The sequence below is a fragment of the Rhodamnia argentea genome, chromosome 3, assembly GCF_020921035.1.
Source record: "Rhodamnia argentea isolate NSW1041297 chromosome 3, ASM2092103v1, whole genome shotgun sequence".
Classification (NCBI taxonomy): Eukaryota; Viridiplantae; Streptophyta; class Magnoliopsida; order Myrtales; family Myrtaceae; genus Rhodamnia; species Rhodamnia argentea.
The window spans coordinates 2,302,446-2,318,754 of NC_063152.1; the positions used below are offsets into that span (position 1 = coordinate 2,302,446).

The 16,309-nt window shown below is 40.7% G+C and overlaps 1 protein-coding gene and 1 pseudogene across 1 annotated transcript; one reads left to right on the forward strand and one right to left on the reverse strand.

Annotated features, from left to right (window-relative positions):
• Positions 1-4,789: 4,789 nt before the first annotated feature.
• LOC115752434 (transcription factor bHLH91-like) lies at positions 4,790-6,622 on the reverse strand. Its single transcript, XM_030690616.2, has 3 exons — positions 5,698-6,622; positions 5,087-5,539; positions 4,790-5,000 (listed from the first exon to the last, which is right to left on the reverse strand). Exons 1-3 carry the CDS (start codon positions 6,571-6,573, stop codon positions 4,881-4,883), a joined length of 1,449 nt encoding a protein of 482 aa, XP_030546476.1. The 5' UTR covers positions 6,574-6,622; the 3' UTR covers positions 4,790-4,880.
• A 4,718-nt stretch (positions 6,623-11,340) lies between these two features.
• On the forward strand, positions 11,341-15,371 carry LOC115752427 (annotated as a pseudogene).
• The last annotated feature ends 938 nt before the right edge of the window (positions 15,372-16,309 follow it).

A 16,309-nucleotide genomic window follows, 5' to 3' on the forward strand; every position in this document is an offset into this window, starting at 1 on the left:
GCTACGTAGCCATGGCGAGAAAAGCTTACTGTGATCGTCCGATATCTTCTTTATCAGCTCAGAGAGAGAGAGAGAGAGAGAGAGAGAGTTGCAGTGGGAGGGTAGGAGGGACAAAAGCTGCACAGGAAGATATGTGTGTAAGAAAAAGAAATGATAAAGAAAGACAGAGAAAAAAAAAAGGAAAAAAAGAATTCAATTTATCATATATTAACGCTAATATTTAAATAAATATAAATAATATCACATATTATTATTGGGTCTTGTCCAATAACCTGGCGAGCTGCCTAGACGCGTTCCTTATTTTAACGTGCCGATACTCACATACCGTGTACCCCCAATTACCAATCCTATCTTTATCTTTCCGGCGGCGGGAAGTACCCTCTATTTGCTTTACGTCCGAGGGATCCCGATGTCCGAAATGTTAACTCGGACCAAGCAGTTTAAGCATTTATTTAAGTCCAAACCCAAAAAAAAAAAAAAAACAAGGGCGTCAGAATATTGTTTAGTATCTTAAAAGCTCGTAGTCACCTTTCGTTTTTGCCAGTTTAGCAGGCTGATTCCGACATGTTTAAGATTATTTTCCGTTATATTCATTGTATCTTCTTCTTTTTATCTTTCCTTCGGGGCTCTCGAAAAAGGAAGATGCCTTTTGTCTGTTTTCCTTTCCTTAATCGAGCTTTGCAATTTTGGGTGGCAGGGGGAAGGAGAAGGAGGAGGAGGAGGAGGGAGGTTGTTTGGTTGTTACTGAGATTCCCATCATGTGGGCCCCACTCATAATCTCCGTATTTGGATCGGACTACTCTCTCTCTCCCTCTCCCTCTCCGTCTTTCACTTTTCATTTTTTCCTCCGTCGAGAGAATCGTAGAGGTGGGGGGAAGAAGTAGGGAAAATCTTCTAATCTTGTTACTCCACCGTGCTGAGAAAATTGCCAAAAAAAAAAAAAAAAAAGCATACGAAATGATCATAAAGACTGGTATATACGATCACGCATATACGTAAATGTAATATTATTTACCCGATGATTTATGTCGAGCGTGACGAGTCATTACATGGTTTTATGAGATCTTTGTGCCGAGTCCTTTGTGAACATTTCGCATGCTCGACATTGTTCGTCATGTGTTGTAGCCGAAGGCGCGACCCGACCCGTCTCCTTAGAAGTTTTAAGCGATCGATGGGGATTTTTGTAATTTAAGTCTTGATAGTTCACTCGACACCGCCCGCTTTTCACCTTTCTAGGTTCTCATTATTAAAGGAACCCTCTTTCAGTGTATTGGACAGAATCGATTGCCCCGGTCAAGCTCGCCTAGTTCCCGCGGTCGCTCGACTAACCTTTTGAAGCCGGCGCGATGAGCTCCGTATGTTCCGCCTTCTTCTTGTTTCCGTGCGCGACCCCCGTTAGATGAATTGGACTGTGGAAGGAGTGGAGAGTCAGATCGGCACTCTCTCCCTATGCCTATTCAAGTTGTTATCTCGTATTTGCCTACAAATGCGAAGCACGTTCGTTGTGCTTGAATCAATACGCAAAAACCCTTTGTATCGACGACGGGGTACAGACAACACTTCTTCCTCGAACCATCGCCTCAGAAAAAAAAAAAAAAAAAAAAAAAAGGAAGCCCCCCCGATCGTAGGCCAAAGAATACCCTACTCGAGCAGCCGGCGTCGACACATAAACCCCTAAAATTCTTTCCGGAGTTTAGGAAAGTCTTCTCATCGCGGATCTTGGCATGAGAAACCCTTTGTTCTTAACACGGATAGTCTCGAAAGAAAGACGATCGATCAACCATATGAGGGATGGAAACAGTCATCGAAATGGAAATGAAAATTGCAAAAGTATAGAGTAAGAAATTATTATTATTATTATTTATTTTTATGAAAAGATGTTGGAATGGGGAGTGGCACATGGCGTAAATTTGAGGGGGGAAGCTTTGGTGAAGTCATGCCAATTGGGGTGGTTCTCCAAGAACGGCAGTTTAGGTTGGAGATGCGATTTCTTTTCCTTTTTTCTAACTCTCCCCGTGGGTCCCACTTCACCACCGATATTCTCCCATGCAAACTGCCCGGAACCTCATGCCAACCGAACACGCCCCCCACGACTTCAATTTTCATCCCAAAAGAATTTTTTTTTTTTTGAAGAGGTAAATGGAAAAAAAGGAAAAAAATTAGCTGGAATTTCTTTTTTTCTAGTAAATTCGCAAATATAAAATTGGTTTTTTTTTTCCGATTTTCGACATTTTGATGTCTCTGTGAGATTTCATTTTTTATTTTATTTTCTAACGGGAGATGGGTCGATGATAATTCGTAGACGCCGAGGATTATTTCCGTTTCCTTTTTAACATTAGTTTGCATGGGAAGAAATTCATGATGTAAGAGGGGTCATGCAAAGTGAGTTGCCATCCAATTTTCCGTCGGCAGCGATGCCCTAGAACGATTCGACGGAGCGGTTATGGGTTAAACCGTCCGGAGCGTATTGCAGAGGCCTCGCGGCATAATCGATTCACTCAGCGTTTCATACCCAGATCGTTATCCGATGATGGTTGATCTTTCCTTCCATTGAATTAAAAAATCGAAAATTCCCTTTTGCATGATTTCGAGCCGTAAGATAGTTAATAAGAGGGCATTTGCGGTTTATCTCGAACCGGCTTAATAGAAAGGAAGGGAGAGTAACCAAAAAATTCCTAAATCTATTGCAATTGTGACAATTCAATCATAAATTTTGTTCTTTTGCCAATTGAGTCATGAACTTTTGGCAATTGTATCAATTCGATCAATCCCGCCAAAATTAGCTTGAAATCGTTGACAAGAACGTTCGCATTTTACATGGCATGGCTGGCGCTAGCTTGACAATTTTTAATAATACTCTAATTTTTTTCTTTTTTTTCTTTTTTCCTTTTCTTTTTTTTCCCCCTTCCCTTCTTCCTTTTTCCTCTGGCTAATCATTGGACCTTGGTGATCGGCCGGAGGCGAGGCCGACCTTGCCTAGTGACGACAAGGTCGAGGAGCCGATGATCGCCCAAAGGAAGAAGGAACTCGACCTCGTCGGCCCTCACCTTTGGCCGGTTGCCGAGGTCCAAGAACCAGCCAAAGGAAAAAGGAAGAAGGGAAGGGAAAAAAAAGAGAAAAAAAGAAAAAAGAAAATTCAAAATTCAAACTAAAAAAGAAGAATTCAAAAGAAAATAAAAAAAAATATCATTAAAATTATCCACGTGAGCGAGGGTTGCTCCACGTAGGATGACCAACGTCCATGTCGACGATTTTCTGCCAAAATTGGTCGGGTGGACCGAATCGACACAAATGTAAAAAGGTTTAGGACTCAATTGATCCACAATATATATATATATTTGCGGCTGAATTGTCACAATCGTAATAGGTTTAATATTTTATCGGTAATTTTTTTTTTAGCGAAGGAAGGAAGGGAGGGATCGGGCAAAGGTTCGAATCCCGGGAAAGATGCATATGGAAATAGCAAATACATATGATGGGCTTTGAGTACCATCCTTTTCGGAGTTTGATAATGGGGGCATCTGCATCAAAGGTGGTCGAAACAACAAGAACCTACGGGATAAGCACAGTCCTACAGAGAATGCCTGGTCTGAAATAGCAAATGCCGGATATCTGCAGATTTTCTGCTGTTATTCTTCTTGGAATCGTACCTCCTCTCTCTCTCTCTCTCTCTCTCTCTCTCTCTCTAGATGTGGTCCCCTCACTTGCTCGCCTTTGACGGCTTACCGAGTCTCAAAACTGAAAAAAAGAGCCATCCATACGGGACGAAGTTCACTGAAGTTTAGTGTGTATGTTTGTAACGACCCAATCCAGCAAGGAGGCGACCAATCATCGCTCGGGCGAGAGGGCTCGAATAAGAAACGGGTCCCGATAGGCTTCTAGAATGGCGAAGGGGGGCAAGACGAGAGTGAATTGAATTATGCTTCGAACAGGAAAAGATCGTTCTTGGATCGTGTATATAAAGCTGGAATTAACCAATAACATACACCTTTTTGTCGCAACGGCTACGTTTGACATTTGAATTTCAATGTTAAAAGTGTTCGAGTTATCCCACTATCGATTCCGGAAAGGGCTAGATATCAGTTTATAAGTGTGAGGGAAAATCTCGCCCTTTAAGTTTTGCTTCGTGGTAAGAGAGGTCCAATATCACTTAACACCGGTACTAAAGCCCAACTGGCTTAGACCCAACGGTCACACGGGAGATGTATGGGCTTTGACCCAGAGCCCAATATGTGAGGGAAAGATTGTTGGGGCTGTTCATATCGGCTGTGGAAGGGATTGGTGGTTAGTTTATAAGTATGTGAGAAAAATCTCATCCTTTAAGCTAGTTAGCTTTTGGGGTGAGAGAAGTGCTCAAGCAAAACCTCTATCAGGATGAGAACCTCTTGGGACTCCTGCTCAAGTGAAAGCGCTATCGGGATATGGACCTCACGGGAATCGGTTTGAAACGGACCGGAACGGACAATACCTCGAGCTAGCAGACCCAGAGATGTCACGGCATTCAAATGTCATATTTCAACTTTGAAAAATTACTTAGGCACACAGAAAATGTGGGCGGAACTCTGATCCCCAGCAGTAAGAGTACAAGAGATGTTCTCAATATCTCTCCACACCCTTAGTGCATTGACTGAATGAGTTAGAAAGCATTCCCCAAGTAATCTTCTCAAGAGGCATTCAAAGAAGCAATCCCGAAGAATATGTCTGCATTTGAAATAAGTTGACAAACTTGACATAATGTAGCAAGCTATATAGTTCAGTTAATTCCCTAATAGACTTCAATTATTTTTTCATAACAAGGTACTGAAAATTTAGAAATGACCAGAAATAAAGAGACTAAGGGGGCTTTATCGTGGTCTCCTCCTCCGGCTCCTCGTCGAACCCTAGTAGCTGCAGCTACTCGGCGGCGGCGGTGCTGCTGCTGCTGCATAATACTGCCGATCGACAACCTCTATGACCTTGCTTGCGATCGCGCTCGCATACACCGTCGAGCCTTCGAAGATCTGAAATGCAACAATAATTAAGTTACTTAGGTCTACCGAGCTTCGAGAACATGTTTAAGGGAGGGCATCGGATCGAGTTCACGGACCTTGGAGGTGAGCAAGAAGCTGTAGTGTTCACCGATGTGGCCGCCGGAAACATGGTGGAGGTCCAGCTGAAGCTCGCTGAGGACCCGGGTCATGAGCAGCAAGCAATTGATCTTCTTCCGCTGCACGAGCTTGATTGTGACCTCGTCGTTGACGATGCGCACGTCGACCTCGGTCGCCTTCGACTTCCTCTGGAGACAAGAGCTCCTCAGTGCCCCGTTGAAGGACCGATCGGCTGGGTCGCCTGGCGGCGTGACCGCTGTTATGGAGCTCTCTCCTCCGTCCACAGCCGCATCCTCCTCCTCCACCTCCTCATCGACGGCGACCCTCCGTCTCTTGCATCTCCTCTCTCTCCCCCATCTTTTTCTCTCCAAGAGCAGGTTCAGCTCGTTCACAGTTACCAAGAGCTCCTTGATGTAATCAATGGCATCTCCCACAATGGATGCCCTATCAAACTTCACAGACACAGAGCAAACAATTCATTAATTCCACCCAGAAATCGCGATGAGTTAAAAGTTCAGGGACCAAATCGAATAAATTATATTTTATATGCAGTTCAAATCAGCAATTCAAAGTATTAGAAAGCATACTATAGAATCAATACATGCATTACCTTGGTGGGGTTGGGGATCAAATCCCTCAGAGCAACATACTTCTCATTCAACTGAGTCCTCCTGTCCCTCTCAGTAGCAAAGTGCTTGGTCAGCTTGTTCCCTCCCCTCCTCTTGCCAATCTTAACCCTGTTGCCACCCTCCATCATCTCCAACACCCCTTCATCCTCCCCATACATCATCATCATCATCGCCGCCGTTGTCGTCATCCCGCCTTCTCCGTTGACAGCAAATTCCCCTCCATTGTTATCCTCATGGGCCAAGCCTGCATATGGGTACAGCAGTTCTCCCATTGGTGGAGGCTGAGGTTGCAAGTTTCTCAGGTGGAAGAGCGGGTCGTACAGCACCGAGGATGCTGCAGATGCGTTAGGGTTTGCGTACGAGAGCGGCGGTTTCGGGAGCAAGGAGGACGAAGGCCACGGCGGCGAGGTGGATGAGGAGGATCTGGCCGAGGGGAAGAGGTGGAAGAAGCCTAGGTGATCCGGAGGCGGCATCAGGGGAACTTCGCCGCTTGATTTTTGGGTGGCGGTACCGTTCTGCATCTGCGCCTGGTCGGCAACAAGTTGCTGCAACATATCTTGCAGTAGTCCAGGTTGATTGCTATTCCAACTTGAAGCTTGACCGTCAACGAAATTAGGCATCACCCTGTTATTGCTAGTATTCCTGGGATCTCCATCAATTGCTTTTTCTACAGTCGGGTGATCGTTGCTAATGTCGCAGCTGTAGTCGGCGAAATCAGCTGGAACGTTCTCTTGCAATTGATGAAGAAGATGATAACTGTGAGGATGATCCTGGGTTCGCGGGAACTCAACATCCGGACCTTCTGGCACGGCGATGCTGTTCGGGTCGAAGTACGCAGTATCCAAGTCTGCAATCATTCTTCGATCTCCGCCGGACCCGATCGAATAATGTAGAAAACAGAGAAGAGAAGCGAGATGAACAATGAAGTTAGTACAACACGGAAATTTTGCAAAACAGTTCCAATTTTAAGAAGACATGGAGACAGACAGGTGACTCATGTAATGTGCGTGCACATATGAGACTGTAGCTTATGAAGAGTCTGTCTACCCCCTAAGCCATGGATGATGAGCTTACTGTTTCAGATCGAACAATGGGTTTGTAGTTGGAGGTTAGGAGAAAGAGAGGAGGAGGAGGAGGAGGACAGAAACTTTTGGATAATACAAATTATTGGATAATCAGTAGTGATGAAAATGAGTTGTGTTAAAAGAAAAAATTGGATGATTCAAATTATTTATAGTATGAAAATCCCAATTACAAAAGTAGAGAAGAAAAAGATTGAGGGAGAAGCTTTTTTTTTTCTCTCTCTTTTTAATGCATATTTATTAGGGCTGAGCATAATGGAGGATCGAATCGGGAACCGCTTGCACCGGCTAGTTTGGTCCGGGTCCCGAGGGGCTCCGGTCCAGGTTCCGGTTCCAGGGTGGAACCGGACCGCACGAGCCGAACCGAATAATATTTTACTTTTAAAAAAATTTCCTAAGTAAAAACCTAGTCCTAAACTTAATATGCTTAGGGTGATTACAGTAACTTTCAGGTTTATGTATCAAATTGGGATGAACAGGTGGTCAGTTCTTCGAAAATAATTACCCAATCAGTGGTGACGGGAAAGAGTTGTGAAATTACGTTTCGTATAAAAATCCCAATTACAAGTGTAGCAAAGAGAAAGATTGAGGGAGAATCCTTTTTTTTTATTTTAATACAACTATATGGTTTGTTGATTTGTGGCAAAAAATAAAAAATAAAAATAGGGTTTGTTCATGCCATATAAGAAAAGGGATTGAGAGATCTTTGAGGCTCTGCTTGTTTTATGAAAAAATGAATGATTTGAAGAACGTTTTCCTAAAAATGATTTCTTATATTACTTATAAATATGAATTAATGAAAAGTACATTTATCTTCCATAAAAATATTTAGACATAAATTGTTATCGATAATATAAGTATTTTTCATTGGTTAATTGTTTTAAGCAATACAAGCAAATCTTTTTAGGAATTTTTTTTTCAAATCATTTATTTTTCACGAAACAAACGGAGCCTATATATGGGTAAATTTACATAATAAAGTTATCCTTTAATAAACCAAAATATTCTTGTTTTGAGAAAGGATCTAGACAAAAAAAAAAAAAAAAACACCCCAATCCTAGATCCCTCCCTTGACCCCCCTCAGTTGTGCCGCCCCTCGTCGCCATCAGACCCGTCGCCTTCGACCGTCACACTCGAGCCTAAAAAACGAATTACTTTGCCAATGACATATAATTTTCTTCACGACATGAGATTGTTTCCTACCTACAACTTACCTTACTCTATTTTTTTAGTTTCTCTTCATCTTTCTTTTTCGCCAGTGAAATTCTTGAAATCCATAGAACGTATACGTTTCTATTAATATCTACTAATTATTATGGACCGCATATTCTTGAAGCAGTGGACCCCATAATAATTAATTAATTTTTTTTTTGTGACCCGAAACATGCTGTGGTGTAAAAACCGTCACATAATCATTTCTGTATGCAATGTAGCTTCCACAATTTACCAAGAATTCAACAAAATGCAAGATGGGAGTGGCATTAAGTGTAATTTAGGACAGAGCCTCACGCACTCACGCAATCCGAGGTTTCTCTCTTCCGGGTACGGGGGTTCGTTCGATTAGGTCGGAGACGCATACTTTCTTTCTCGTGATTTGAGGGCCCCACTTCCTTAATTCTCTCCATGCAAACTCCCACGCCCACCTAACCAAGAGAAGTTATCGCGTGCATTTAATCTGATTAAAATTTTTTTTATGCCAATTGATGAATTTTAAGGAGAAAATGATTTTTTTATCGAAAAAAAGATGTCATTCATATATTAAAATAAAAATCGAAGAGGTTGAGAGGCAAATCCCACGTAACAACCAGCAAAAGCTAGAAATAACAAAACAGAATCTTTAGCTAAATGCATGCTCTCATCTTTCAAGACCAGATCTCACATTGTAAATATTTGACAGTCAATCACAAAAAAACGATTAACATTGAAGTTCACTACAAAAAATTAGAATTTTCATGTAATATTGCTCGACAAAAAAGTGTTTAAAGGTTTTGGTTTTTCTAAATAAAAATTTCTGGTCTAATTTGGAAATTTTTTGTAAAACAAGAAAGGCTAACTTACCAAAATTGAGAAATAGAAAAATACAAGTTCGGAATGTGCTAAACATTCAAGAAATTGTGCGGGATTTGAAGTGCTAGAAATTCATTTTACTCTAAATTATAAATTTATCTAGAAAAAGATGGAATAATCAGTAATAGGATTTAGTTTGATATACTGAGAAATAAAGAGATGTTTGATGATGTTCATTTTTTTTTTCCCTTTGAAAATTCGACGACCAACGATGATGTAATTCAGTATCATGATGTGTTCGTTCGATCGACCTTAACTTGTTTTTGTTGCCCTTTACTCCTCAATATAAAAAGATTTTGCTAAGGAGTTTTCTCGAAGCACTTGTTAAGCATAGTAAAAGAGAAAATATTCAATTTGTGAAGCACTGATTCTGCATATCACGAGGGCAATGAGCACACTCACAATTGTAATATTTCATCATTTAGTTGTTTACAAGTGTCCCGTCTTAACAATATGTAATAAGAAATGGGAAAAGAAGAGAGATTTTACCAAGTCACACAGAGTTAGTGAGAAATGGTCTTCCATACTTGTTATCCGGAATTTGTTTTGTTCTAAAGTTGTAGCAGTTGGACTATGATGTTTCATTTTTTTTTTTTTTTTGGCGAATGTTAACCTCCTTCCATACTTTGAAGAGAGCAAGATTGCCCTTATCAATAATCAAAGGATTTTGCGAAGTTTGACAATAGAGAGGTTGAGATTTAAGGGATACTCATATAATTGTTATCCTTTCCTACAGCTTGCCTAACTTCCACTTTCTTCTTTTCCATGTTTTGTTTTTATGCACTCATTTCTTTCTATTATTACTATTTTTTACGAATATTTCACTTACTATTTTTTTTTTCGTGAAAGCCACCGAATAGGGAAAACTATCCAATTAGTCCCGATCTTATTAAACAGATGCCTATTCAATCATGAACTCGTTATGCCAATTTATCATAAACATTTGCATGAAATTTCAACGTAGTCCTTCGGGCCAAATTTCTTGGCGACGTGACGATCTAGTCATTACCGGCTATCTTACGTGGCATATTGTGTCATCAGCCATTCTAACGAAAATTGGCTTGAAAAACTATATTGAAATTTCGCGCAAAAGTTTAGGACTAAATTTATAAAATTAGAAAGTTTATGACTGAATTGACATTCTTACAATAGGTTTAGGACTGATTGGGCAATCTCCTTCATTAGATATGCGATCATATCTTGTTGGAATAGTTTCTCCATGCTATATAATGTGCAGAGTAGTTGTACCCTTCACAAATTCCTAATGTTATTTTGTATGAGAAGTACCGTGATTCGAATACATAGTCCGTCATATGAATATGAAGCGGTTAATCACTCGCTCGACGGTTGAGTGCTGCATACAATTTCTTCTTGTACTTTCCAAACAATTTAAGAATCTCGACCAAAAAAGAAATTTAAGAATCGAAGCTGCGATCCGCTCAGGTTGTACGCTAACGGAGAATAAGAAACAAAAATACATTGACATCATTAGGAATTTTTGTTTACCTGTTGCTTTTGTTGGGATAATCGTCAAGAAAATCATAAACCTATTGTACAACAATCAATCCAGTCTTAAAGCTTTCGACTTGAGGATTTGCCAGTTTAGTATTAAATCTTTTAATAGTGCCAATTTAACATTTTGATAATTTGTCAGTTTAGCCCTAAATATGTTTTTTTTTTGTATAATTGGGCGGAAGGAGTACATTGGCAAATCGTCAAACTGTTTAGGGCTAAATCAGCAAACAAAAAAAAGTTTATGGCTAAATTAGTAACTTGTCAAAATGCTCAAGACTAAATTGGTACAATTGAATGTTTAAAACTAAATTGATCAATGTACGATAGGTTTAGGACTTTTTGGACAATTTGCTTGACTTTTATTTGATGCATCGACGCTGTAAAGAGTTCACTAAACAAGCAGATGTGGGTCCTCTATCCTACACATCGACCGGGAACGCTGCGATTCACTCCAAACGAGAAGGGGTTATAGGGCTTCTCTTGTCATGGCATATGCTCGTAAAACAGATCGAAGTTCTCCTTTAAATTGAGGCGACCATATGCCATGACAAGAGAAGTACTTAACCTCGTACTTTACATGTTCTGTCCTTCATCATAAAGGGTTTTGGTCTTGAATAGCAAATCAAAGGTTTGGTGAAACACAACAAATGATGTTTTCTACAGCAAATCAAGCCTTGATGGGACTCGCATTCCTTTGACCTAGTCATCTGAGTTCGGTTGACTCTTTGGAATGTTCAAATCTGTTTGGTTGCTATCTTACGTCACATTGAGATTCTTATGAGCACCAATAGCAATTGCCAGCCAATACAAAATCAACCGGTCGAATATACTCTTGCGGGCCAAAAACGCTACCCGACAATAGCTATAATAAACAGAAATATACGATGAATTTCATGTAAGAGGTAGTGTTCGGACAGCAAGATATAAATCTTTGGGATTAGACAATTTCCAAATTACATCATGGAGGAGTCAAGCTTCAAAGTCGTGCTCTTCTTTCCCTTTTTCGCTTTTTCCCTTCTCTTCATCTTGAAGCCGATCGTCCAAAGGCATGCAAACCCTAGAAGCAAGGACCGGCTCCCACCAAGCCCTACTGGTCTTCCCATCTTAGGCCATCTCCATCTGCTTAAAGAGCCGGTTCACTGAACCCTACATGCTCTCACGGAGAGATATGGCGACGTCTTGTTGCTTAAATTCGGCATGCATAGAGTATTCGTTACCTCTAACCCGTCCGCAGTTGAGGAATGTTTCATGAGGAACGACATTATCTTTGCCAATCGGCCGCGCACCCTTGCCAGGAAGCACCTCAACTACGACTCCACCACCATGGGACTCGCCTCGTATGGTGATCACTGGCGCAACCTCAGGCGTCTCACGACATTGGAAATGTTCTCCTCCGCCTGCATGGCCATGTTATCAGCCGTGAGATATGGCAAGTTTTAGGCTTTCGGGTAAATAAATAGAAAGAGCACCTCATCGACTATCAAGAGGCATTTTGTTATTTGCAAATAGCATGAAACTGTTAGATGTTTCTCTTAGAATTAACTTCCAATAGAATTAGGCACATACTAAATCACAAGGTTATAAAGTTTTTTTGCCTCGTCTGTCGGTTTTTTTGTATGGAAATATTGAAGTGTTCAGTTTATGGTGGTGCTTGCCTGCTCGGCTTATCGGATATACACGGGTATTCATCGTTTATATCACTATTGTCAGGCACGACCAAGTGAGGTTGCTGCTAAAAGGACCGTTTCATGAATCGAACCGATGGTGGACAAAGACCGAAATGAGATCGAAATTCAGAGAACTCTCAATCACCGTCGTGATGAGAATGATCGTAGGAAAGAGGTACTACGGCAAGGCCATCGTCGACGAGGAAGCTGCAGAGATCCGTCTGCATGATAAAAGAGGTTGTTAAAATTGTGTCTCGAGTTTGGCTCCGTTTACGAGACCCGACACACGTGGAGTATTTACTCTCAATCCATGCGCATCCTTTCTCTTCAAGCGGGATGACAAGCAAAATCAGAAGATTGTAGAAAAGAAGAATTCTGGAAGGAATCAATTGTGATTTCTTTATTCCTTCTTTTGTTTACAAGGCTATAAGCACACTTATATACAGAGAAGAGTACCAACCTTAATTGACCTACAAATCAGGAGATTTACATAGAAACATGAGATATACATAGAAATAGTATAAAATAAGAAGAACTCTTCCTATTTTGAATCTAATAGACAGCTTACGCTAACAAAGATTTGTTTTTAGACAGAAAGAATGAACGATATGGAAATCCTAGCATTAAAGAAGTGCATGCTCAATGAAGATGAGGCTCCATTTGTCTTCTTGCCTTTATGCTCTTGTCTCTTTGTTAGCTTTTCATCACTTGGCCGGCAAGAGGAAAGTAAAGGTCAAAGAGTGCACGTCCATTTCTTTTCCTTCTTGCTTGTGGGTGCCCATCGACCATCGACCATCGACCATCCATCATCATTAGATTCCCCATGGATTATGGTGAACGTGGGAACCGAAAGGTAAGATATCTTCATGGACTTTTTTCAAGAAGAAATCTAATGATGATGTTTTCTTGTCTCTTTCACCTATCCCATAAGGAGTAAAGACCTCTATGAAGAGAGAGGTAAGAGAACAAGAGCTCAAGAGACGATGAGAGTCTAAAGCTCAAAGAGGTTTGTTTGTCGTGTCGAGTCCATCGAGTTGAGATATTAAACACTGTGGGTATCAAGTGTATAATCTAGGATTGGGAAACTCTTGAGCGCAAGTGATTGTAATTCTCAGATTTATTAGTGGATTATTTTGTTGTTGGCTCTCCCGTGGACGTAGATTCCAACATTTGGACCGAACCACGTATAACTTGTGTCATTTATTGTTCCTTGTTTTATTTTTCTGTCGATTTCTATAGCTCCCGATATAATTGCAAAGGTCACGATCCACTTCCGCTGCGGTACCGATTTCGCAACAGAGGTCGTGGAGCTTCATGGAAATGCGAATTTAGGTGATTATCTACCAATCTTTCAGTGGGTTGATTTCCAGGGAGTTGAGAAGAGGATGAAGAGGCTGATGATGAAAACGGATAGGTTTTGCCAGAATTTGATCGATGAAATTAGATGGACGAGGAAGGAGGTGTCCCGGGAAGAAAGGAAGATGACGACATTGATTGATGTTCTGTTGTCCCTGCAAGAGAAGGAACCAGAATCTTATACTGACCAAACCCTCAAGGGTGTTATTATGGTAACCATGCTTGCTTTTGTCCTAACACCAGTGGAATTTATTAGCGTTTATTGTAGTTATCTAGCTAATTCACGTCACCTATCACTTGACTTTTTCTAGATAAAGCATGCCGCAAAAAGGAAAATGACACAAATGATGCCTAAATTTTGGTTCAATGTGCAATGTCATCCCTAAATTTTTTATTTGACTAATATTATTCCTAAACTTTAGCTCAATGTGCAATACGGTTCTTGAATTTTTGGAACATGTTTAACTTAATCCCTAAACTATAAGAAAATATTCAAAATCGTCCTTGAACTTGAATTAATAGAATGACTACATTGAACATCTTTGTATAATTCATGAACTAAGTTAAATATATTTCAAAAGTTCATGGACCATATTGATCAAATTAAAAGTTCGGGACCACATTGAGCATTAGATCAAAATTTAAGGACTATTTCTGTCAGTGTCACTAAATATGACAAGCTATTACGTGTGTTTTTAGCTTTTAGTATAAATTGTGAAGTTGATTGATGAGTCTAACTAACGGGTAACCTTTTTTATTGTTCTTTTCTGCCAACAACTGTTTAGACGCAGGACTCCTATTGAAATTTTGGCATATTTCATTGTAAGGTGCAGGCATGTCATTGTTGACTAGCATCTAACAAGCAAGCAGAACGAATTGAAATGAGTTCTAACAATAGCTAAAGGGGGTAAATGCCTTAATGAAATTAGGTCAACTCAGGCTAATAAACAAGGATACAATCTTACAAAGCCGTTTTCATATATTTAGGATCGTGATTTGCCCATAAAACAAGCAAGAAATTCTTCGGAATTCTAATCTTAATCGAGATTAATCTCGGTCTTAACCTTTCTATGAATCCCTTAGGTTTTACCGGGAGATCAGGACACTAATTTACTATTCTCATTAGGAACTTTGAGTGATTCAGTATAGGACAGAGCCTACTATCTTCGAAGATCATATCATGTCTTATTCTACTTCTGCTTTTTCGATCTCTACATAAATAACGTTCCAATTCTTGTTCACATGTTTATATAGGCGTTACTCGGCGCTGGCACTGAGACTGCATCGGCTACCCTCGAATGGGTGATGTCTCTTCTCCTGAACAATCGGGATACATTGGAGAAAGCTCGAGTCAAGATCGAGGCCAACATCGAGCAAGACCGCCTCATTGCCGAACATGACCTACTGAACCTGAATTACCTCCAAGCAGTTGTGAACGAGACACTGAGGCTGCTTCCGCCGACCCCGCTTTTAGTATCGCACGAGTCATCAAGTGCCTGCAATGTTCTTGGGTATCATGTGCCCAGACGCACCATGTTGTTAGCCAACTTATGGACCATCCACAGGGACCCTCAGCTCTGGGAGGAACCAACGGAGTTCAAACCAGAGAGATTTGGAAACGGCGGTGATCAGAGGGAAGAGAAGAGCGGTGATTTCAAGTTCCTTCCGTTCGGTGCCGGGAGGAGAGCTTGCCCCAGGGCTAACCTGGGAAGGAGAGTGATTGAATTAGGGTTAGGGGCATTGGTTCAGTGGTTCGGGTGGAAAAGGGACGGCGAAGAGGCGATCAACATGATCGAAGGGACGGGTCTTTCGATGCCGAAGTCGCAGCCTTTGGAGGTTTTGTATAAACTGCGGGAATCCATGATCCGCCTCCCTCTCGACAACCATGGAGACATGATCGGTCCACACACGACTGATCTAATGATGTTTCAAATATGCTTCGTAAAACATCAAATGCTGGGCATATGATTCGGTTCTTCTGTTTGATTATGACATGATTCTCAGCATGTTTTCACTGGTTTTTCGACAAGCTCTGACTGGACATGGAACCTCTGCCTTGCACACTAACGGGAACACGGTGAGGAGTAGAGGAGCTTCATCCACTAAGATTTATTTTGTCATGGCATATGCTTGTCAAAAGTTTGAAGTCCTCCTATGAATTGGGACGATCCAAATCTCGGAAAAAAAATCATAAATATGGAGAATTTTTCAGGTGAGCATCTACTATATGTGTAATTGAGAACTTGATATGATGTGTATCCTTTCTTTCTAAGGTTTGAGAGCAGCAAGACCATTATATAATAGGAGAGTACTTAGTGTCGCGACCTTCCCAGAGGTGGACCGTCAATGGAAAGTCTAATGAATTACTAACGGGAATGAAGATTCCTCCCACGAGGCAATTGCTCTCGTTTAACATAGGTTCTTCCAAAGCCTACCAACCTCAACTTAGTACTCAATTTAAACATATAATTTGTCTTACCTTTTGGAGCCGCTACTAATCGGTCATGTGTCGATTAGACACCCAAGTATGATGTGGGAGAACATTTTACTTCCGTGAACAAGAGATCCAATGAATTCGAGGATTTGGCTATGTTACATTTTGCTTATAATTGTTTTTGGGTTTTCTTGTTTATAGAATGAACTCCCTAAATTCAACGTGGACATAACTCAATTAATGCACCTAATCTAATTTGCGTCGATGAGATAACATAAAGTCCTAAATCATGTATGCTATGTTATAATGAATTAACTTTATGCAATGCTATGGGATTGATTATTAAAGCTAATGACATGAAATGTCGTGAATGCTATGACATTCAATAGAATTAATCATGGACTAATCCTATGATGCAAGATATGATGAATGCTTGTCTGTAGTATTTTTTTTGGGTAAGGTAAGAAGTAGC

Coding starts and splice junctions, on each gene's coding strand:
- LOC115752434 (XM_030690616.2), bottom strand. CDS start 6,573: ATGATTGCAGACTTGGATACTGCGTACTTCGACCCGAACAGCATCGCC. Junction 5,540..5,697: donor TGATCCCCAACCCCACCAAG/GTAATGCATGTA, acceptor GTGTCTGTGAAG/TTTGATAGGGCATCCATTGT. Junction 5,001..5,086: donor GCTTCTTGCTCACCTCCAAG/GTCCGTGAACTC, acceptor GTTGCATTTCAG/ATCTTCGAAGGCTCGACGGT.